Source organism: Pelodiscus sinensis, chromosome 17, assembly GCF_049634645.1.
Source record: "Pelodiscus sinensis isolate JC-2024 chromosome 17, ASM4963464v1, whole genome shotgun sequence".
NCBI lineage: Eukaryota > Metazoa > Chordata > Testudines > Trionychidae > Pelodiscus > Pelodiscus sinensis.
In genome coordinates this window covers 41,120,054-41,143,847 of record NC_134727.1, presented here as the reverse complement: position 1 = coordinate 41,143,847, position 23,794 = coordinate 41,120,054, and the positions used below count along the sequence as shown (strand labels likewise).

At 71.0% G+C, this 23,794-nt stretch overlaps 1 protein-coding gene across 1 annotated transcript; it reads left to right on the top strand.

The window, feature by feature from the left end:
- The first annotated feature begins 884 nt into the window (after positions 1 to 884).
- Positions 885 to 21,840, top strand: GPRIN1 (G protein regulated inducer of neurite outgrowth 1). The gene is made up of 2 exons (XM_075900709.1): positions 885 to 1,024; positions 15,459 to 21,840. The coding sequence occupies exon 2, from the start codon at positions 15,830 to 15,832 to the stop codon at positions 18,020 to 18,022; it is 2,193 nt and encodes a 730-aa protein (XP_075756824.1). The 5' UTR covers positions 885 to 1,024; positions 15,459 to 15,829; the 3' UTR covers positions 18,023 to 21,840.
- Positions 21,841 to 23,794: the final 1,954 nt, after the last annotated feature.

Here is a 23,794-nt window from a genome sequence, read left to right as displayed (position 1 = left end):
CCAGAGCTGCCGAATGGGCACATCTGGCGGCAGGCTCAAGCCGGGCAGCCGGCCGTGCCCACGGGGGAGCAGCGGAGTCTGTGCGCCAGGCTGGCACCGCACCCCCCCGCCTCCTTGGGGGTGACCCTCGGGGGCTGGGAACCACCCCGGGCACCGAGCCCCCAGGGGCAGGGCCAGGGCAGGGGGCCCGGCATCCCCAACTCCCGCCCCCAGAGCCCCCAGGGGCAGGGCCAGGGCAGGGGGCCTGGCATCCCCAACTCCCGCCCCAGAGCCCCCAGGGGCAGGGCCGGGGCAGGGGGCCCGGCATCCCCAACTCCCGCCCCAGAGCCCCCAGGGGCAGGGCAGGGCAGGGGGCCCGGCATCCCCAACTCCCGCCCCAGAGCCCCCAGGGGCAGGGCCAGGGCAGGGGGCCCGGCATCCCCAACTCCCGCCCCCAGAGCCCCCAGGGGCAGGGCAGGGCAGGGGGCCCGGCATCCCCAACTCCCGCCCCAGAGCCCCCAGGGGCAGGGCCAGGGCAGGGGGCCCGGCATCCCCAACTCCCGCCCCAGAGCCCCAGGGGCAGGGCCAGGGCAGGGGGCCCGGCATCCCCAACTCCCGCCCCAGAGCCCCCAGGGGCAGGGCCAGGGCAGGGGGCCCGGCATCCCCAACTCCCGCCCCAGAGCCCCCAGGGGCAGGGCCAGGGCAGGGGGCCCGGCATCCCCAACTCCCGCCCCAGAGCCCCAGGGGCAGGGCCAGGGCAGGGGGCCCGGCTCGCTGCGCGGCGCAGCCCCACCCCACGTGCCATGGGGCCCTCTCGCTGCCCCGGGAGCCCGGCCCCTGCCTCCGTCCGCCACCCCCGGGCGCCGCAGCCCCAGCGCAGCTGCCCTGCCCGCCCGCCCCGGGGCCGCTCGCTGGGCGCCGGCGCCGCCTCCTCTCCCGCAGCCCAGCCGCCTCCTCACGCATGCTCCCAGCCGCACTCGCCGGCAGCGCCTGGAGCGGCGGTGCGGGGCGCGTCTCCCGAGCCGGAGCGGCCGGGCTCCCGCAGGTGAGAGCCGGGCGCGGGGCGCCGAGCCGGGGGACCGGTGGCGGGGCAGAGCCCGCACGGGGGGGGGGGGGGGGTCGTGTCTACACGGGCAGGCGCGTGCTCCGGAGTCGGGTCCAGTCCCAGCGCGGGGGCGCCGGCGATGCGCGGTCTGATTCCTGCCCCCCGCCCCCGCCTATTGCTGCCCTGCCTGCAGGGGGCTGCTCCGAGCCGGGGGGGACGTGGCTGAACCCAGATTCCTCCCCCGGGGGGTCCCGCCTACCTGGCAGGCTGTCCCTGGCGAGCGCTTCAGCAGCCCCACGGCCCGAGCTGGGCAGTGCCAGGCCCGGCGTGGCTCAGCCCTTCCACCCGCTCCACGGCCAGCCTGGGGCCAGGGGCTGCTGGGCTGCGGGGCTGCGCAGAGAGGGGCGGTCGGGCCCCTGGGTGGGGGCCACTGAGCCAAGCCAGACCCTGCTGGCTGGGGCACGTCCCGTCCCACTGTGCCCCCTTCCAGCGGCCCACGCTGGGCCCTGCGGGCGGCCGCTTTGCCCACGTGGCTGGGCCCCGCCCCAGGGGAAGCTGAATGCCCGTCCCGTCCCTGCTCAGCCCCGGGCAGGGAGCACGCCGGGGAGGGGCCTGATCCTGAGCCCGGGCGGCGGGGCAGCACTTGGCATCCCTGGCGTTGCAGGCGGGGCTGGGGCCTGCTGCCTGGGCAGCGCGTTAGAGCAGCCTTGGGGCTGCTCCGAAGGACACTCAGGCGGCCCCTGGCAATAGAGCGTGGGGGGCTCGGGGCCTGGGACGGGGGACGGGCTGTTCCACCAGCTGGGGCTGCTGAAATCTGCTGCCTGTAAGGCCCCTTGGCATCGCTGGGAGGGGGCCCGGAAAGGGCCGTGGGGCAGCAGGTCCCTGTGCGGAGGAGCTCCCAGTCCAGGGGGCTGCTGGGCCTGAGCCGGGACGGTGCCAGGCTCACGTGGCACCGGGTGCTGCCGCTCCAGCGTAGCCACTGGTCTGTGCTGGGCCCATCCCTCTCCCCCGGCAGCCTGGCCCTGGAGAGGACCCGGAGCCCCAGAACCGCCCAGCCTGGCCTGTGGGGGCCCCAGCAAAGCGGCTGCAACCTGCCCTGGGGTGTCTGACCCTGGCAGACGGTCACCACCGAGGGACGGAACCGGCCTGTCCCGCGGGCAGGGGACCAGGGAGCTGGGCGCTGCGGCCGGCTCTGCCCTGCGGAGGGCGGGGCCGGAGCTGCCGTTGGTGCGGATCTGCCCGGTGCCGAAGGAGCGCCGCAGGCCCCGGCCCTAGGGGCGAGCGTGACGCTCCGCCGGCCCTGCTGTCTCCCACCAGCGCTTGCCCCTCTGGGAACAGCTTTCCGGGGGGCCTGTCCCCACGGCCGCTGGCAGGCGGATTCCCTGCGCCCCCACCCACCACTCCGCAGGTGTCACAGCCCCCGGGGGACAGGCCGCTCGGGGGCAGGGTCCTGCTTGCACAGGGGTAAGTTCTGCATGGCGCTGGGCGGGAGAGGCAGTGTCTTGTCGGAGCCGGGTGACCCCCGCGCAGCCGGACGGACGTGGCCCCCGGCACAGGCCATCCCGGCGCACCCTGTTGTGCCCTCGCATTCAGCAGCAAGGCTGGCACAGTCGCCAGGCAGCACCCGGGGGTGCCTTAGAGCAGGGCCTGGCTGCCCGCACGGCTCCTGGGTGCAGGCGGCAGGAGCCAGGGTCTGAGCTGGAAGCTGCCCCAAGCCCCACAAACGTGGCCACCGCTGCCTGTGTGGCACAGCGGGCACTGCCCAGAGCGGGCTGGCACGGGGAGCAGGGATCGCGCCCCCCCCGGGCTGGGCATCGTGTTATAGGGCGTCTCGTGGCTGCCTCCTCACCTGACCTGCCCCCTCCCCCCCCCTCGTGCTGCCCCCTCCCCTCCCCTTTTCCCCATGCAGGGCGCCATGCATTCGTAGCTCCTCAGTGCTGGGAGAGGCAGCCGGCGCTCCCGTGGGAGGACTCCAGCTGTGCGTGACACAGCCGCCACCGCCGGCACTGGGGGCCCGCAGCTGTCTGACAGCCCCGCGGGGAGGCTGCGCCCGGCGTGTGGCGCAGCGCCGGGGCTGGAGGGGTGGGAGGCAGCTCCCGGAGGGCGGCCGGCTGGGCGAAGGACCCTGGCTCCGGGAGGGGACACAGGGACCCAGGCGCGAGGCCAGCCCAGTGCCCCAGACCCGCCCCGGCTGTGAGCTCGGGGCTGTGCCGCCGCCGTGGTTGTGCCCTGCCGTGGGGTGCGCAGTGCGGGGATCAGCCTGTGCCGGCCGGGCCGGGGCTTCTACCAGCGGCACCACGCTGGGCGGCTCCTCTGGCCAGCGGAGGCAGCAGCCTAAGCCCAGCCCATGCCCATGCCCAGCCCATGCCCAGCCCATGCCCCAGCCCAGCCCATGCCCAAGCCCAGCCTATGCCCAGCCCATGCCCAGCCCATGCCCATGCCCAGCCCATGCCCCAGCCCAGCCCAAGCCCAGCCTATGCCCAGCCCATGCCCAGCCCATGCCCCAGCCCAGCCCATGCCCAAGCCCAGCCCATGCCCAAGCCCAGCCCATGCCCATGCCCAAGCCCAGCCCATGCCCATGCCCAGCCCATGCCCATGCCCAGCCCAAGCCCAGCCCATGCCCAAGCCCAGCCCATGCCCATGCCCAAGCCCAGCCCATGCCCAAGCCCAGCCCATGCCCATGCCCAGCCCAAGCCCAGCCCAAGCCCAGCCCAAGCCCAGCCCATGCCCATGCCCAGCCCATGCCCAGCCCAAGCCCAGCCCAAGCCCAGCCCATGCCCAAGCCCAGCCCATGCCCAGCCCATGCCCAGCCCATGCCCATGCCCAGCCCATGCCCATGCCCAGCCCATGCCCATGCCCAGCCCAAGCCCAGCCCAGCCCATGCCCAGCCCATGCCCAGCCCATGCCAAGCCCAGCCCATGCCCAGCCCATGCCCAGCCCAAGCCCAGCCCATGCCCAGCCCATGCCCATGCCCAGCCCAAGCCCAGCCCATGCCCATGCCCAGCCCATGCCCAGCCCAAGCCCAGCCCAAGCCCAGCCCATGCCCAAGCCCAGCCCATGCCCAGCCCATGCCCATGCCCAGCCCATGCCCAGCCCAAGCCCAGCCCAAGCCCAGCCCATGCCCAGCCCATGCCCATGCCCAGCCCATGCCCAGCCCAAGCCCAGCCCATGCCCAGCCCATGCCCATGCCCAGCCCATGCCCAGCCCAAGCCCAGCCCAAGCCCAGCCCATGCCCAGCCCATGCCCATGCCCAGCCCATGCCCAGCCCATGCCCATGCCCAGCCCATGCCCAAGCCCAGCCCAAGCCCAGCCCATGCCCAAGCCCAGCCCATGCCCAGCCCATGCCCATGCCCAGCCCAAGCCCAGCCCAAGCCCAGCCCATGCCCAGCCCATGCCCATGCCCAGCCCATGCCCATGCCCAGCCCATGCCCAGCCCATGCCCCAGCCCAGCCTATGCCCAAGCCCAGCCCATGCCCAGCCCAAGCCCAGCCCATGCCCAAGCCCAGCCCATGCCCAGCCCATGCCCAGCCCATGCCCATGCCCAGCCCATGCCCAGCCCATGCCCATGCCCAGCCCAAGCCCAGCCCAAGCCCAGCCCATGCCAAGCCCAAGCCCAGCCCATGCCCATGCCCAGCCCAAGCCCAAGCCCAGCCCATGCCCAGCCCATGCCCATGCCCAGCCCATGCCCAGCCCATGCCCATGCCCAGCCCAAGCCCAGCCCAAGCCCAGCCCATGCCCAGCCCAAGCCCAGCCCATGCCCATGCCCAGCCCAAGCCCAGCCCATGCCCCAGCCCATGCCCATGCTCAGCCCATGCCCATGCTCAGCCCATGCCCAGCCCAAGCCCATGCCCAAGCCCATGCCCCAGCCCATGCCCATGCTCAGCCCATGCCCATGCTCAGCCCATGCCCAGCCCAAGCCCATGCCCAAGCCCATGCTGGGCCAAAGTGCTGGCGTAAGAGGAGGCCAGGCCCGCGCTGCAGAGCGGGGCTGGGTCTGCTCTGGCGCCGGGGTCAGTGGGCGAGGAGCGGCCTGGCGGGATGGCGCGGCCGGGAGTTCCCAGCAGGGGTTACAGCCTCGGGGCGACAGGGAGCCAGACGGCAGTTGGGGGGTGAAGGTGCAGCCGAACGTCGAGGGGCAACTCAGATCCCTGCCTGCCCCTGCACCCCCAACCCCCGACCCAGCCCCACGCCCGCCCCCCAACTCAGATCCCTGCCTGCCCCTGCACCCCCAACCCCTGACCCAGCCCCACGCCCGCCCCCCAACTCAGATCCCTGCCTGCCCCTGCACCCCCGACCCAGCCCCACGCCCGCCCCCCAACTCAGATCCCTGCCTGCCCCTGCACCCCCGACCCAGCCCCACGCCCACCCCCCAACTCAGATCCCTGCCTGCCCCTGCACCCCCAACCCCCGACCCAGCCCCACGCCCGCCCCCCAACTCAGATCCCTGCCTGCCCCTGCACCCCCGACCCAGCCCCACGCCCACCCCCAACTCAGATCCCTGCCTGCCCCTGCACCCCCAACCCCCGACCCAGCCCCACGCCCACCCCCCAACTCAGATCCCTGCCTGCCCCTGCACCCCCAACCCCCGACCCAGCCCCATGCCCGCCCCCCAACTCAGATCCCTGCCTGCCCCTGCACCCCCGACCCAGCCCCACGCCCGCCCCCCAACTCAGATCCCTGCCTGCCCCTGCACCCCCGACCCAGCCCCACGCCCGCCCCCAACTCAGATCCCTGCCTGCCCCTGCACCCCCAACCCCTGACCCAGCCCCACGCCCGCCCCCCAACTCAGATCCCTGCCTGCCCCTGCACCCCCGACCCAGCCCCACGCCCGCCCCCAACTCAGATCCCTGCCTGCCCCTGCACCCCCAACCCCTGACCCAGCCCCACGCCCGCCCCCCAACTCAGATCCCTGCCTGCCCCTGCACCCCCAACCCCCGACCCAGCCCCATGCCCGCCCCCCAACTCAGATCCCTGCCTGCCCCTGCACCCCCGACCCAGCCCCACGCCCGCCCCCCAACTCAGATCCCTGCCTGCCCCTGCACCCCCGACCCAGCCCCACGCCCGCCCCCAACTCAGATCCCTGCCTGCCCCTGCACCCCCAACCCCTGACCCAGCCCCACGCCCGCCCCCCAACTCAGATCCCTGCCTGCCCCTGCACCCCCGACCCAGCCCCACGCCCGCCCCCAACTCAGATCCCTGCCTGCCCCTGCACCCCCAACCCCTGACCCAGCCCCACGCCCGCCCCCCAACTCAGATCCCTGCCTGCCCCTGCACCCCCAACCCCCGACCCAGCCCCACGCCCGCCCCCCAACTCAGATCCCTGCCTGCCCCTGCACCCCCAACCCCTGACCCAGCCCCACGCCCGCCCCCCAACTCAGATCCCTGCCTGCCCCTGCACCCCCGACCCAGCCCCACGCCCGCCCCCAACTCAGATCCCTGCCTGCCCCTGCACCCCCGACCCAGCCCCACGCCCGCCCCCCAACTCAGATCCCTGCCTGCCCCTGCACCCCCGACCCAGCCCCACGCCCGCCCCCCAACTCAGATCCCTGCCTGCCCCTGCACCCCCGACCCAGCCCCACGCCCGCCCCCAACTCAGATCCCTGCCTGCCCCTGCACCCCCGACCCAGCCCCACGCCCGCCCCCCAACTCAGATCCCTGCCTGCCCCTGCACCCCCGACCCAGCCCCACGCCCGCCCCCCAACTCAGATCCCTGCTTGCCCCTGCACCCCTGACCCAGCCCCACGCCCGCCCCCCAACTCAGATCCCTGCCTGCCCCTGCACCCCCGACCCAGCCCCACGCCCGCCCCCAACTCAGATCCCTGCCTGCCCCTGCACCCCTGACCCAGCCCCACGCCCGCCCCCCAACTCAGATCCCTGCATGCCCCTGCACCCCCGACCCAGCCCCACGCTCGCCCCCCAACTCAGATCCCTGCCTGCCCCTGCACCCCCGACCCAGCCCCACGCCCGCCCCCCAACTCAGATCTCTGCCTGCCCCTGCACCTCCGACCCAGCCCCATGCCCGCCCCCCAACTCAGACCCCTTTACCCGGACCCCATATCTGCCTCCAAATCTGCCTCCCGTCCCAGGTCCCTATACCTACCAGCCCTGCCAGCCCGACTCCACGTCTCCCTGCCCCAGAGTGCTGTACCTGGTCCCCTGGCCCCCATGCTCCCTGCCCTGACCCAGCCCCCTGCCAGAACAGAGCTTACAGAGGCTCAGTGCAGAGTCCTATACCTGCCACCCGCCCCTGCCCCAGCCATGCCCCCCTCACGGCACTGCATGTCACCCCATCCATGGATACGGCAGTGCATGTCGCCCCATCTACGCACACACTGCAGTGCATGCCCCCCCACGGCACTGCGTGTCCCCCATCCACACACACACTGCAGTGCATGCCCCCCCACGGCACTGCGTGTCCCCCATCCACGCACACACTGCAGTGCATGCCCCCCCACGGCACTGCGTGTCCCCCATCCACGCACACACTGCAGTGCATGTCCCCCCACGGCACTGCGTGTCCCCCATCCACGCACACACTGCAGTGCATGCCCCCCCACGGCACTGCGTGTCCCCCATCCACGCACACACTGCAGTGCATGCCCCCCCCCACGGCACTGCGTGTCCCCCATCCACGCACACACTGCAGTACATGCCCCCCCACGGCACTGCGTGTCCCCCATCCACGCATACACTGCAGTGCATGCCCCCCCACGGCACTGCGTGTCCCCCATCCACGCACACACTGCAGTGCATGCCCCCCCACGGCACTGCGTGTCCCCCATCCACGCACACACTGCAGTGCATGCCCCCCCACGGCACTGCGTGTCCCCCATCCACGCACACACTGCAGTGCATGCCCCCCCACGGCACTGCGTGTCCCCCATCCACGCACACACTGCAGTGCATGTCCCCCCACGGCACTGCGTGTCCCCCATCCACGCACACACTGCAGTGCATGCCCCCCCACGGCACTGCGTGTCCCCCATCCACGCACACACTGCAGTGCATGCCCCCCCCACGGCACTGCGTGTCCCCCATCCACGCACACACTGCAGTACATGCCCCCCCACGGCACTGCGTGTCCCCCCATCCACGCATACACTGCAGTGCATGCCCCCCCCACGGCACTGCGTGTCCCCCATCCACGCACACACTGCAGTGCATGCCCCCCCCACGGCACTGTGTGTCCCCCATCCACGCACACACTGCAGTGCATGCCCCCTCCCACGGCACTGCGTGTCCCGCATCACGCGCACACTGCAGTGCATGCCCCCTCCCACGGCACTGCGTGTCCCCCATCCACGCACACACTGCAGAGCATGCCCCCTCCCACGGCACTGCGTGTCCCCCCATCCACGCACACACTGCAGTGCATGCCCCCCCACGGCACTGCGTGTCCCCCCATCCACTCACACACTGCAGTGCATGCCCCCCCCCACGGCACTGCGTGTCCCCCCATCCACTCACACACTGCAGTACATGCCCCCCCCACGGCACTGCGTGTCCCCCATCCACGCACACACTGCAGTGCATGCCCCCCCCACGGCACTGCGTGTCCCCCATCCACACACACACTGCAGTGCATGCCCCCCCACGGCACTGCATGTCCCCCCATCCACGCACACACTGCAGTGCATGCCCCCCCCCACGGCACTGCGTGTCCCCCCATCCACACACACACTGCAGTGCATGCCCCCCCATGGCACTGCGTGTCACCCCATCCACACACACACTGCAATACATGCCCCCCCACGGCACTGCGTGTCCCCCATCCACACACACACTGCAGTACATGCCCCCCCACGGCACTGCGTGTCCCTCATCCACGCACACACTGCAGTACATGCCCCCCCCACGGCACTGCGTGTCCCCCATCCACGCACACACTGCAGTACATGCCCCCCCCACGGCACTGCGTGTCCCCCATCCACGCACACACTGCAGTGCATGCCCCCCCCACGGCACTGTGTGTCCCCCATCCACGCACACACTGCAGTGCATGCCCCCTCCCACGGCACTGCGTGTCCCGCATCACGCGCACACTGCAGTGCATGCCCCCTCCCACGGCACTGCGTGTCCCCCATCCACGCACACACTGCAGAGCATGCCCCCTCCCACGGCACTGCGTGTCCCCCATCCACGCACACACTGCAGTGTATGCCCCCCCACGGCACTGCGTGTCCCCCATCCACGCACACACTGCAGTGTATGCCCCCCCACGGCACTGCGTGTCCCCCATCCACGCACACACTGCAGTGCAGGCCCCCCCACGGCACTGCGTGTCCCCCATCCACGCACACACTGCAGTGCATGCCCCCCCACGGCACTGCGTGTCCCCCATACACGCACACACTGCAGTGCATGCCCCCCCACGGCACTGCGTGTCCCCCATCCACGCACACACTGCAGTGCATGCCCCCCCACGGCACTGCGTGTCCCCCATCCACGCACACACTGCAGTACATGCCCCCCCACGGCACTGCGTGTCCCCCATCCACACACACACTGCAGTGCATGCCCCCCCACGGCACTGCGTGTCCCCCATCCACACACACACTGCAGTGCATGCCCCCCCACGGCACTGCGTGTCCCCCCATCCACACACACACTGCAGTGCATGCCCCCCCCACGGCACTGCGTGTCCCCCATCCACGCACACACTGCAGTGCATGCCCCCCCACGGCACTGCGTGTCCCCCATCCACGCACACACTGCAGTGCATGCCCCCCCACGGCACTGCGTGTCCCCCATCCACGCACACACTGCAGTGCATGCCCCCCCACGGCACTGCGTGTCCCCCATCCATGCATTCCCCAGGTGGCATTCGATTTTCGCGTGGGCACCACTTTGCACTTACGCCTGGCCTCCCCCTGCCTGGTGCTGCCCAGTGAGGTCCCTGTGCAGCTCTTTGCAGTCCGCTCTGGACTCAGCTCTTTGGAGTCACTTTGTATCAGCTGCAAACTTTGCCACCTCCCTGCTCCCTTCGAGTCAAGAACCTTTGTACGTGGAGCAGGCCTGGTCCCCACGCCAGTCCCAGCCGCACAGGGCTCCTTGCACAAGGCTTCCAAGGAGCCGGCCATGCTGACCCGAGGATCTGCCTACGAGGGCACTGCCCGGCCCTTGTTCGTAACCCCCTGCCTCCGGTCTATAACCAGCTCCCCGCCCCAAGGCAGGGCTGCAGGCAGCCCAGACCCCATGGCGGTTAAGAGCTGCCTCTGAAGCCAGGGCCTCGGCTTTAAGCAGCCTCGAGTGGGAAATCCAGGGGTTCAAAGCCTCCGCCCTCCCCTCCCCGCATGGCGCCTTGGGCAGTGCAGCACAGCTCTGTGCCCGCCAGCCCCCATCCCCCTCGGCGTGCGCCTGGAAGCCCAGAGGAGCCGCGTGGCACGGTGGGGAGCCAGGGCCTGCTGGCCTAGCCTGGCCTGCGGAAGTTGCTCAGAGGCACAGAGACCGGCCTGCTCGTTGGGGGATTTTGGGGTGTGGGGCCACATCAGTACCTGGTGTAAATCCGCTGGCTTGCGGGGGTGCGTTGGCCCCTGGAGCAGGCGAGAAGGGGGGTGCTGGCACTGAATAGCCCCGTGTGCTGCAGTGTGGGGGGGTGTGCCTCAGTTTCCCCCTTTGCAGCTCTCTCTGCATGGGGGGAGGGCAGGCAGGACTCCCTGGGGGAGTGTGTCGGAGTCCCCCTCCTGGGGTCCAGGTGCTAAAGATTCCCCTTGGCCCTGGGAGCAGGACAGTGCGGGAGGCGGAGCTGCCTGGGGGGCAGGGGCCAGTGGCTGGGGTTTCTGTTTAGTCTTGCCTGGGCAAACGTGAAGAGAACAGACTGAGCTGAGTGCTGGGTTCAGGGGCCTGAGCACCCCGCCGGCCCCGACCCCTATGTCCTCATGGAGCCCAGGCCGGGCTGTATCTCTGAGAAGCAATAAACCTCCCCGTTCTACTGGCTGGGGACAGGGGTGCAGGGTCGGGGGCCCCCCACGCGCCATCACAGTGACCCGGCTGGCTGGGGAGGGGGGCTGGCTGGAGGTAGGCCCCGGCAGGACGGCGGTTAGCAGGGGCTCGGGCGGGGCCGGGGCGGCAGGTGAGAGCAGGGACGCACGGCGGGGACGGGCTTCGCTGCTGGGCTGCACGGGGGGGGGGGGGGGGGTCAGACCCCGGACTTGGGGGCAGCCTGCAGGACCCATTTGCCACCTTGGCCTGGCCTGGGGTCGGGGCTGTCTCGCCCCAGCTGCAGAGCAGCTCCAAATCACCCGCTTTCTGCGCTACCCGCCGCCCAGACGTCCCTCCGCCTCCCCCACCTGCTGCCCCCGGTAGGGTTGCCAGAGAATTTCACAAAAAATCCTGAACGTGGTGGGAAAAACATTGGTTGAGCAGAAAAAAACGAAAGAAAAGTCTGGGAGTTTCTGGGATTTTTACCGGGCAGGGCCACAAATACCGGACTGTCCGGGCGAAAACCGGGAGCAGCGTCCCTGCTGTAGTATGGTGGGGCTCCTGGGGGCCCAGGGCGGATGGCTTAGAGCCAGGGCCACTCTCAGCCCGACTCCGGGTCCTCCCCGTACAGCACCAAGCCAGCCACCCCGAGCATCTCAGCTCTGGACAGCAGGGAGTCACATGAGCTACCCCCTCCGACAGCCCAGTGCTCCCTGTGCCCCCCAGCCCCCCCTCACACAGGGGAGAGGTTCTAACCCATCCCCCCCTCCCCTCAGACACCCCAGTGCTCCCTGTGCCCCCCAGCCCCCCTCACACAGGGGAGAGGTTCTAACCCATCCCCCCCTCCCCTCAGACACCCCAGTGCTCCCTGTGCCCCCCAGCCCCCCTCACACAGGGGAGAGGTGATAACCCATCCCCCCCTCCCCTCAGACACCCCAGTGCTCCCTGTGCCCCCCAGCCCCCCTCACACAGGGGAGAGGTGATAACCCATCCCCCCCTCCCCTCAGACACCCCAGTGCTCCCTGTGCCCCCCAGCCCCCCTCACACAGGGGAGAGGTGATAACCCATCCCCCCCTCCCCTCAGACACCCCAGTGCTCCCTGTGCCCCCCAGCCCCCCTCACACAGGGGAGAGGTTCTAACCCATCCCCCCCTCCCCTCAGACACCCCAGTGCTCCCTGTGCCCCCCAGCCCCCCTCACACAGGGGAGAGGTGATAACCCATCCCCCCCTCCTCTCAGACACCCCAGTGCTCCCTGTGCCCCCCAGCCCCCCTCACACAGGGGAGAGGTGATAACCCATCCCCCCCTCCTCTCAGACACCCCAGTGCTCCCTGTGCCCCCCAGCCCCCCTCACACAGGGGAGAGGTGATAACCCATCCCCCCCTCCTCTCAGACACCCCAGTGCTCCCTGTGCCCCCCAGCCCCCCTCACACAGGGGAGAGGTTATAACCCGTCCCCCACCTCCCCTCAGACACCCCAGTGCTCCCTGTGCCCCCCCCAGCCCCCCTCACACAGGGGAGAGGTTATAACCCATCCCCCCCTCCCCTCCGACAGCCCAGTGCTCCCTGTGCCCCCCAGCCCCCCTCACACAGGGGAGAGGTTCTAACCCATCCCCCACCTCCCCTCACACACCCCAGTGCTCCCTGTGCCCCCCAGCCCCCCCTCACACAGGGGAGAGGTTATAACCCATCCCCCACCTCCCCTCACACACCCCAGTGCTCCCTGTGCCCCCCAGCCCCCCCTCACACAGGGGAGAGGTTATAACCCCTCCCCCCCTCCCCTCAGACACCCCAGTGCTCCCTGTGCCCCCCAGCCCCCCTCACACAGGGGAGAGGTTATAACCCATCCCCCACCTCCTCTCAGACACCCCAGTGCTCCCTGTGCCCCCCCCAGCCCCCCTCACACAGGGGAGAGGTTCTAACCCATCCCCCACCTCCCCTCAGACTCCCCAGTGCTCCCTGTGCCCCCCAGCCCCCCTCACACAGGGGAGAGGTTCTAACCCATCCCCCCGCTCCCCTCACACACCCCAGTGCTCTCTGTGCCCCCCAGCCCCCCTCACACAGGGGAGAGGTTATAACCCATCCCCCACCTCCTCTCAGACACCCCAGTGCTCCCTGTGCCCCCCAGCCCCCCCTCACACAGGGGAGAGGTTCTAACCCATCCCCCCCTCCCCTCAGACACCCCAGTGCTCTCTGTGGCCCCCCAGCCCCCCCTCACACAGGGGAGAGGTTCTAACCCATCCCCCCGCTCCCCTCACACACCCCAGTGCTCCCTGTGGCCCCCCAGCCCCCCCTCACACAGGGGAGAGGTTATAACCCATCCCCCACCTCCCCTCACACACCCCAGTGCTCCCTGTGCCCCCCAGCCCCCCCTCACACAGGGGAGAGGTTATAACCCATCCCCCACCTCCCCTCACACACCCCAGTGCTCCCTGTGCCCCCCAGCCCCCCCTCACACAGGGGAGAGGTTATAACCCATCCCCCACCTCCCCTCACACACCCCAGTGCTCCCTGTGCCCCCCAGCCCCCCTCACACAGGGGAGAGGTTCTAACCCATCCCCCCCTCCCCTCACTCACCCCAGTGCTCCCTGTGCCCCCCAGCCCCCCTTACACAGGGGAGAGGTTCTAACCCATCCCCCCCTCCCCTCAGACACCCCAGTGCTCCCTGTGCCCCCCAGGCCCCCTCACACAGGGGAGAGGTTCTAACCCATCCCCCCCTCCCCTCAGACACCCCAGTGCTCCCTGTGCCCCCCAGCCCCCCTCACACAGGGGAGAGGTTCTAACCCATCCCCCCGCTCCCCTCACACACCCCAGTGCTCCCTGTGGCCCCCCAGCCCCCCCTTACACAGGGGAGAGGTTCTAACCCATCCCCCCCTCCCCTCACACACCCCAGTGCTCCCTGTGCCCCCCAGCCCCCCCTCACACAGGGGAGAGGTTATAACCCATCCCCCACCTCCCCTCACACACCCCAGTGCTCCCTGTGCCCCCCAGCCCCCCCTCACACAGGGGAGAGGTTATAACCCATCCCCCACCTCCCCTCACACACCCCAGTGCTCCCTGTGCCCCCCAGCCCCCCTCACACAGGGGAGAGGTTATAACCCATCCCCCCCTCCCCTCAGACACCCCAGTGCTCCCTGTGCCCCCCAGCCCCCCCTCACACAGGGGAGAGGTTATAACCCATCCCCCACCTCCCCTCACACACCCCAGTGCTCCCTGTGCCCCCCAGCCCCCCTCACACAGGGGAGAGGTTCTAACCCATCCCTCCTCCCCTCACACACCCCAGTGCTCCCTGTGCCCCCCAGCCCCCCTCACACAGGGGAGAGGTTCTAACCCATCCCTCCTCCCCTCACACACCCCAGTGCTCTCTGTGCCCCCCAGCCCCACCTTACACAGGGGAGAGGTGATAACCCATCCCCCACTCCCCCTCAGACACCCCAGTGTTCCCTGTGCCCCCCAGCCCCCCCCACACAGGGGAGAGGTTATAACCCATCCCCCCCCCCTCGGGGCAGGTGTGGCCCGGGTGGCGGGGGGGCCGGCGCATGCCGTTCGGTGTGGCCCACACTCGGGTCCCGGGCCCTGGCTCCGCCCAGCGGCTCTAGGGCAGTGCGTTGGCACAGGCGTGCGCCCGGTTTGCCGGTGCCAATCCGGCGGGGGCTGCAGCAGCATGGCCGGGCACTGTGCCGCCCGGAGCTGGGAGAGCGTTGGGTCAGGGCGGCCCGTCCATAGAGGCGAACTGGGCGGTCGCCAAACGAGGGTTTGGGGGGGCTGATCGCTGGGGGCTCGTCTAGGGCCGCCCCTGTTGGCTGCGCTCACCGGCTCTCGGGCCGGGCTCTGGCTGCCTAGGCAGCCGCTGAGGCCTTGGCTCAGCCGCCGTGGGTCCCATGGGTTGGCCCAGGGGTCCCAGCCGGCCAGAGCTCCGCCACGGGGACGCTCCCCCGCCACCCTCCTGCCTCTTCCGTCTGTCCGGAGCAGAGTGCAGGCCTGGCTGGGTACGGGCGGCTCCTGCTTCTCTAGCGGGGACCAGCGCCCCAGGGCCGGCTGCCTTTGGAGGGCGGCCGGGGAGGGATTGGGAGGAGGGGTGGCCGGGCCGGTAGGGCGCGGGGGAGGGGGCGGCCGGGCCGGTAGGGCGCGGGGGAGGGGGCGGCCGGGCCGGTAGGGCGCGGGGGAGGGGGCGGCCGGGCCGGTAGGGTGCGGGGGAGGGGGCGGCCGGGCCGGTACGGAGCGGGGGAGGGGGCGGCCGGGCCGGTAGGGCGCGGGGGAGGGGGCGGCCGGGCCGGTAGGGCGCGGGGGAGGGGGCGGCCGGGCCGGTAGGGCGCGGGGGAGGGGGCGGCCGGGCCGGTAGGGCGCGGGGGAGGGGGCGGCCGGGCCGGTAGGGCGCGGGGGAGGGGGCGGCCGGGCCGGTAGGGCGCGGGGGAGGGGGCGGCCGGGCCGGTACGGAGCGGGGGAGGGGGCGGCTGGCTGGTGCGGCGCGGGCCAGGCCCGGCGCTGCAGCGTAACCCCGGTTCTCTGTTGCAGACGGCGCCGGCAGGGCAGTAGCATGGACGAGCCCCGGCCGAGGGCATGGGCAGTGCTGAGGAGCCGGGGAGCCTGCCGCAGCTGGCCCAGGAGACGGTGGCCCGAGGACGCCTGTTCCCCCTGCCGCCAGCAGCCCAGCAGCTGCCTCGCGAAGCCCCACTGCGGGGCCGGCGCGCTGGCCATGCGGAACCGCTGCAGCATGGAGCCCGGCGGCCGAGGCAGCGCAGAGAGCGGAGCCGAGGCCCCTGCCGTGGCCCAGCCGGCCGCACTGGAGCCAGGGCCCGGCGGGCGGGCCGAGGCGGAGCAGGCCGCCGGAGCGGGGCCGGTGGAGAAGGGGGAAGAGCCGGTGCCTGTGAGCTGCTCAGGACAGAATGGTGAGCAGAGCCCGGGCCCGTTGGTGCTGCCCGATGGCTCCATCGCCCCCCCGGGCTCTCCAGTGGGGGAGGGCCCGGCCGTGGCCAGCGCTGGGGCACCGTGTCCGCGCCTGCTGCCGGAGCCGTGCCTCAAGGGGCGCAGCAAGGACCCCGGGGAACGCGCCTGCACCTCTCAAACACGTGGTGTTTCTCGAACCCGCCCACACGGGCCCCGAGCCAGACGGTGCCGGAGCCGCCGTGCTCAGTCCTGAGCAGGGTCCGGTGCCTCCCACGTGCCCACAGGAGCGAAGCCAAGAGCAGCCCGGGGCCACCGAGCGGGACCTGTCCTGTGGGAACAGGGGAGCCCCTGGGGCAGCGCCTTTGCCCCCTGGCGGCGTGGGCGCGCACCCCGCAGATGCTGGAGGGAAGGCCCCTGCGTTGCTGGCAGAGCCCGAGGCCCAGCTGGGATCCCCGGCTGCCCCAGGGGCAGGGGTCAAAGGGGACCCGGCACTTCCTTCTCCGGAAGGCACCAAAGAACCCGCCGGCGGCGCACCAGGAGCGGGAGCTGCGCCGGGCCTGGGAACGAGGGCGGATGCAGGACAGAGCCCGCTGGGACGAGCCAAGGAGACGGGTCCCCCCGCCCCTGGCTCCAGCCAGCCAGCCAGTGCGGCCCGGCGTGCGGGAGCCCTGCCCGAGGCCCCTGCTGCCGCTCCCAGTCTCAAAGGCCAGGGCAAGCCTGGGCAGAGCCGGGCGGCTCCAGCTGAGGCCGGAGAGGGGTCCGGCCCGCCCCAGAGCCCAGCCCCGGAGCAGCAGAGCGCGCCGGAGCCTGGCGAGGAGGCTGCGCGGGAAGGCCGGACTGCGGAGCTGCTCTCCAAGACCTACTCGTTCGAGCTGACTCCGCCCCCGCAGGACGCCGGGACGCAGGACGCCGGGACGCAGGACGCCGGGACGCAGGCCGGCAGCCGCGTGTCGCTGGTCTCCGTGGCCGTCAGCCCCATCAACCCCCCGGACGGGGCCCCGGCCTTCACCTTCCACAGCCGGGGCCCGCTGAAGAGCCCTGGCCCGGGGCTGAAGCCTGCCAGGAAGGATGCGGAGATGCAGGTGTCCATCCCGGTGGAGACCCGGTCGGTGGCCACGGGGCCCATGACGCCGATGGCCAAGTCTCCCCAGGCCTCCTACCCCGAGGTGCGGGTGAAGGGGGCGCAGGAGGAGCCCCCCGAGCCCATCCGGGAGGTGAGCTGGGACGAGAAGGGGATGACGTGGGAGGTGTACGGCGCCACCATGGAGGTGGAGGTGCTGGGCATGGCCATCCAGAAGCACCTGGAGAAGCAGATCGAGGAGCACGGGCGGCAGACAGTGATGACGCCGCAGAGCACCCGGGCCAGCTCCGTCAAGGGGGAAGCCAAGCGCCAGCCCAGCATGTTCCGGGCGCTGCTGGAGAACCTGCGCCGGCCCCCGCTGCTGCTCCCGGGCCGGCCCCGCCGCGGAGTGAGGCCGCCGCGCCCCGCGGGCTGGGGGGGACAGCCCCTCGCCTGGCTTCTCAGCCCCCGGCCCGCCCAGCCCAGGCGCTGGCCAGAGACCCCTGAGCTGGGTGCCTGCCCTGCGCCCCCACAACGTCTCCTCCCACGGCCAGGGAGCCAGTGGCTGGATATAGCCCACGGTGGGGCAGGGGTGCAGCCTATGCAGCTCCCCTCCTGCTGGGCAGTGTCTGGACCCCTGGGGCAGGGTCACGGGGGGGTGTTGCAGGGCAGCCCTTGGACATGTGTCGGGGGGCAGCACCTGCCTTTCCCCAGGGCCCTGCAGGGGGGGCTCCTGGCAGCGCCCCACCGGGGCCTGACACTCCCGTGGCCCTTGTGCGTTCCCAGGAGGTGCCAGCTTCCTGCCAGCCTGTGCCCTTGCCGAGCCAAGTGCCACTGTGCCAGGCCCCCGGGGGACGGACCGGGCCCTGGGGGGAGTCCCGGGATGGTTCGGCCTCCCTCGTCCCTGAGTGGCCCTGGCCCCCCCACGCCGGAGCCTGGGGGCAGGTACTGCCGCTTGCTGAATCCCTGCTGTAGCTTCAACAGCTATGCAGCCTCCCTGGCTTCCCCCCCCCGCCCCGCCACTGGCCACCACCGCCTGCTCCACAGGCACCGTGGGGGGAAGGCTGGGGGGCAGGGAGGGGCCCAGTGGGCGTGCCGGAGGGCAGGGGCCCAGGGGCCGGCAGGTGCCTGAGGGGCATGCTGGGGGGGGCGGGGAGGCACAGGGGGGTGGGGAGGCACACAGGGGGCGTGCTGCGGGGTGGGGAGGCATGGGGGGGGGGGGGCGGGGTCCAGTGGGGAGGTGCCTTGGCGTTTGTCCTCAGCAGTGACCTGACAGTCAGGCCCTGGAATCTGAGCTGGTTCTGACCATGTGCTTGCTCCCCAGCCCTGGGCACGAGGGGGTTCCACAGGGCAAGAGCGCCGTGTCGGTCTGGCCACAAACCTGTCCCTTTGGTAATGGTCTGGGCAGCCCTGTGTCTGTGCATGGGCGTGCTGGTGGGTCCCAGTGTGGGCGTGTCCTGGTGTGGGCGTGCTGGTGGGTCCCAGTGTGGGCATGTCCTGGTGTGGGCGTGCTGGTGGGTCCCAGTGTGGGCATGTCCTGGTGTGGGCGTGCTGGTGGGTCCCAGTGTGGGCGTGTCCTGGTGTGGGCGTGCTGGTGGGTCCCAGTGTGGGCGTGTCCTGGTGTGGGCGTGCTGGTGGGTCCCGGCGTGGGCATGTCCTGGTGTGGGTGTGCTGGTGGGTCCCAGTGTGGGCGTGTCCTGGTGTGGGTGTGCTGGCAGGTCCCGGCGTGGGCATGTCCTGGCATGGGTGTGCTGGCAGGTCCCGGCGTGGGCGTGTCCTGGTGTGGGTGTGCTGGCAGGTCCCGGCGTGGGCATGTCCTGGCGTGGTTGGGTCCCAGCAGAGCATGTCTCAGCATGTCTGGACATGTCCTGGCGCGGGTGTGCTGGCAGGTCCTGGCGTGGGCATGTCCTGGCATGGGTGTGCTGGCAGGTCCCGGCGTGGGCATGTCCTGGCGTGGTTGGGTCCCAGCAGAGCATGTCTCAGCATGTCTGGACATGTCCCGGCGCGGGCGTGCTGGCAGGTCCCTGCATGAGTATGTCCTCGTATGGGTGTGCTGTGCTGGTGGGTCCCAGTGGGGCGTGTCCCGGCGTGGGGGCGCGGCCAGGCCCCACGAGCTCCGTGTTTTTCGCACACCAAAGGGGGTCGTGGGCACTTTTCACAGGGGTTGGGGGGTTATGGAACCGTGTTTGATTTTCTGGCTTTGTAAAGGACTCGCCCGGCACCGTTTCCCCCGAGCTGCGATCGCCCGCCAGCCTGAGGAGCCAGACCCTTTTGTGCATCTGTCCTGTCCTGTCCTCTCTCCAGCCGTCCCGGGGGGCCCTTGTGGGTTGCCTTTGGGAACCAGCTGGCAGGCTGGGCCCTGCTGGGCATGGCCAGGAGCCACAGCTCCTATGATGTGTCCTGGCTGGAGCTGGGGCAGCCCCGTTCGCTGCTGCTCCAGACATTCACCCCACACTGCAGTGGGGCCGGGGCTGGGGTCAGAGCCTGCCGGTGGCTCCTGTGTCGAGCCCTCCCCGTGCCTGCACCCGCACCGGCCGCATGGCCTCGCCCGGCAACACGGTGGAGCCACGCTGCCGAGGGAGCCGAAGCCCTGGATGGTGAGGACCAGAGCCCCGAGCCGGCTCCCCACCGGAGAGGGGCTTGGCTGCAGGGCACTGCCCCCTGCCAGGACGGGCTGGGGGGTGGGCGGCGGCTGTGCCTGGGTGCCCTCCCCCGCTGAGCCATCAGGCCCTGCCGGGGGGGCGTGAGCAAGGGCAGCCCCCGCTTGATCCCTGTGGACCTGGGGGGCCGCGCCAGGGCACTGGGTGTGCCCCCGCCAGCCGAAGGGGCAGGGGGTCGGGGGCTCTACCTAGCTCCCGGCCGTGCCCAGGTGCCCACGTCTGCACCTCCCAGGCCATGCTGCAAACCAAATGGTAGCGATGGAACGAAGTGTCAATCATGCGACTCCCCAGCCAATCGGCCTGCAGGATGCCCTGGCCCGCCCCTGCCCCGGTGGTGGGTGTGTCTCATGCAAACAGCCCACCTGGGCCTGGCAGCACTGGGGGGGGGCACCCAGCCCGCCCCGGAGACAGCCAATCACCACACAGGGATCACACTTGCCATACAGCCTTTCAGCCAGTCAGTGCACAGGGTTCACAGGGAGCTGATTGGCCGATGAGGATGCAGTGGCTCCCCACAGAAAGGTGCCAATTGGCTGGAGAGAGGCAGACTCTGGCTCCCATTGGCTGAAGCATTGGCCCAGGTGGCTGGGCAAGGTGTGACCCCAAAGGGCCCCCTCCCCAGACTCGCCCCCACAGGGCCCAGCCGCTGGGGCAGTGTCTGCGGGGCTGCCTGGCTGCTGGTGCACGCCCTGACCCGAGTGCGGGGGCAGGCCCGGCGTGGCCCCAGGGCGGCAGAGCACGGGGCGCGTGGACAGATGGCCAAGCCGCTGGGCACAAGCAAATGCCCCAGACAGCTGCCCCCCCCCACTTACCAGCCACCTGCCCCCCCCGCTCTCCAGCCAGCTGCCCCCCCGCTCTCCAGCCACCTGCCCCGCTCTCCAGCCAGCTGCCCCCCCGCTCTCCAGCCACCTGCCCCACTCGCCAGCCAGCTGCCCCCCCCACTCGCCAGCCAGCTGCCCCCCCGCTCGCCAGCCAGCTGCCCCCCCGCTCGCCAGCCAGCTGCCCCTCCCACTCGCCAGCCAGCTGCCCCCTCCGCTCTCCAGCCAGCTGTCCCCCCTGCTCTCCAGCCAGCTGTACCCCCCTGCTCTCCAGCCCCTCTCCAGCACCTCTCCAGCCAGCTGCCCCCCCTGCTCTCCAGCCAGCTGTACCCCCCTGCTCTCCAGCCAGCTGCCCCCCGCCCTGCTCTCCAGCCAGCTGCCCCTGACTCTGCCCCCCAGGTCCCACTCACTGCCCTCTGCCTCCAGTCTTTGCCACGGCCTGGTGCTGCTCATCTCGTGTCCAGTGGCAGCCCCAGGGGTCTGGAAGGGAGGGGGGAGCTCTTGACTCCTGTTAAAAGGCTGCTGCCAAGGGCACCAGCTCCGTGCTCCCTCAGCCAGCCCAGAGTGTGCTCTGGCCCCCAGCCCCGGGCCTGCCCTATGCCCCGCTGTGAGCAGAGCCCCGAGTGCCTTGCAGCCATGGGGACAGGGCAGCGACTGGCACCTGGCTAGCAGGGGGCACGTCTGCTCCCGGGAGGGGTCCCCACAAGCTGCCTGCTGGTCCTGAGGCGCTGACTGGAGCCATGGCCCCGCTCCTGGGGCGCTGCTCTGCCGCAGCCATCGGCCACAGGCCTGGGCCGGGCACCGGGAATGTGCCATTTTCTTCTTTCTCCTTGTTTTGGTAAAACTTGTGAACTTGGATGTTGGGTAATAAAACCTGGAAAACTTGCTGTGGGGGGCTTCCTTCCCATGGGGGTTGGGCAGCGGCCCCGGCTGCAGAGCCTGGCTGGGGTCGCCTCACCCTCCGAGGCTCTCTGGGGCGCGGCACAGAGCCAGAGGTCGCTGGGCTGATGCTGTCTTGGGTGCCCTTGGCACAGGAAATCAACCAGGTCTGCAAGTGCCTCGGGCCTGTGGGCATCCCCTGGCCAGGCCTCAGTGCACGGCAGGTCCTGCCGCAGCGTGCACCTTCCTCTCCGTGCACCCGCCCGTGTGTATCCCTTGTGCACCACAGGCCCCGCCACAGCGTGCACCTTCCTCTCCGTGCACCCGCCCGTGTGTATCCCTTGTGCACCACAGGCCCCGCCACAGCGTGCACCTTCCTCTCCGTGCACCCGCCCGTGTGTATCCCTTGTGCACCACAGGCCCCGCCACAGCGTGCACCTTCCTCTCCGTGCACCCGCCCGTGTGTATCCCTTGTGCACCACAGGCCCCGCCACAGCGTGCACCTTCCTCTCCGTGCACCCGCCCGTGTGTATCCCTTGTGCACCACAGGCCCCGCCACAGCGTGCACCTTCCTCTCCGTGCACCCGCCCGTGTGTATCCCTTGTGCACCACAGGCCCCGCCACAGCGTGCTCCTTCCTCTCCGTGCCCCCGCCCGTGTGTATCCCTTGTGCACCACAGGCCCCGCCACAGCGTGCACCTTCCTCTCCGTGCCCCCGCCCGTGTGTATCCCTTGTGCACCACAGGCCCCGCCACAGCGTGCACCTTCCTCTCCGTGCACCCGCCCGTGTGTATCCCTTGTGCACCACAGGCCCCGCCACAGCGTGCACCTTCCTCTCCGTGCCCCCGCCCGTGTGTATCCCTTGTGCACCACAGGCCCCGCCACAGCGTGCTCCTTCCTCTCCGTGCCCCCGCCCGTGTGTATCCCTTGTGCACCACAGGCCCCGCCACAGCGTGCACCTTCCTCTCCGTGCACCCGCCCGTGTGTATCCCTTGTGCACCACAGGCCCCGCCACAGCGTGCACCTTCCTCTCCGTGCACCCGCCCGTGTGTATCCCTTGTGCACCACAGGCCCCGCCACAGCGTGCTCCTTCCTCTCCGTGCCCCCGCCCGTGTGTATCCCTTGTGCACCACAGGCCCCGCCACAGCGTGCACCTTCCTCTCCGTGCACCCGCCCGTGTGTATCCCTTGTGCACCACAGGCCCCGCCACAGCGTGCACCTTCCTCTCCGTGCACCCGCCCGTGTGTATCCCTTGTGCACCACAGGCCCCGCCACAGCGTGCACCTTCCTCTCCGTGCACCCGCCCGTGTGTATCCCTTGTGCACCACAGGCCCCGCCACAGCGTGCACCTTCCTCTCCGTGCACCCGCCCGTGTGTATCCCTTGTGCACCACAGGCCCTGCCACAGCGTGCACCTTCCTCTCCGTGCACCCGCCCGTGTGTATCCCTTGTGCACCACAGGCCCTGCCACAGCGTGCACCTTCCTCTCCGTGCACCCGCCCGTGTGTATCCCTTGTGCACCACAGGCCCCGCCATAGCGTGCACCTTCCTCTCCGTGCCCCCGCCCGTGTGTATCCCTTGTGCACCACAGGCCCCGCCACAGCGTGCACCTTCCTCTCCGTGCACCCGCCCGTGTGTATCCCTTGTGCACCACAGGCCCCGCCACAGCGTGCACCTTCCTCTCCGTGCACCCGCCCATGTGTATCCCTTGTGCACCACAGGCCCTGCCACAGTGTGCACCTTCCTCTCCGTGCACCCGCCCGTGTGTATCCCTTGTGCACCACAGGCCCCGCCATGGCGTGCACCTTCCTCTCCGTGCCCCCGCCCATGTGTATCCCTTGTGCACCACAGGCCCTGCCACAGTGTGCACCTTCCTCTCCGTGCACCCGCCCGTGTGTATCCCTTGTGCACCACAGGCCCCGCCATAGCGTGCACCTTCCTCTCCGTGCCCCCGCCCATGTGTATCCCTTGTGCACCACAGGCCCCACCATAGCGTGCACCCCACTGCCCAGCCCTTAGTGCACGGCACCCGCCCGTGTGTATCCCTTGTGCACCACAGGCCCTGCCATAGCGTGCACCCGCCCCCATGCACCACCCATGTGCATCCCTTTGTACACTGCAGGCCCTGTCACAGCGTGCACCACCCCCGCCCCGTGCACGTGGCAGCCCAGGGGTTGGGGAAGGGAACACGAGGGCGTGAGCTGCCGTGTCTGAGGGCAGGGGGCCATGGCACCAGCCAGCGGGAGCCATGCAGGCCTGGGCTGGGTACCAGGCTGCGCCCCAGCCCCTGGGCCAAGTGCAGAGAGAAGGGCCTGCCCCCTACCCCAGTCCCTCCCTGCGGCATCGCAGCCTAGGAGGAGGCTGGACCAGGTGCAGCAGGCCGCAGTCCCTGGCCTTTGCCTTGTCCCCCACACTGCCCCCTGGGCACTGTCCCTAGGGGTAGCTGCACACGCCCAGCCCGTGCTGGACTCGGCCCCGCCCCGCATGGCCCCCAGCCCGGCTCAGAGCTGCCGGCCACGCCAGCAAGGGGTCGGTGCGGCTGAGGGACT

Coding starts and splice junctions, on each gene's coding strand:
- GPRIN1 (XM_075900709.1), top strand. CDS start 15,830: ATGGTGAGCAGAGCCCGGGCCCGTTGGTGCTGCCCGATGGCTCCATCG.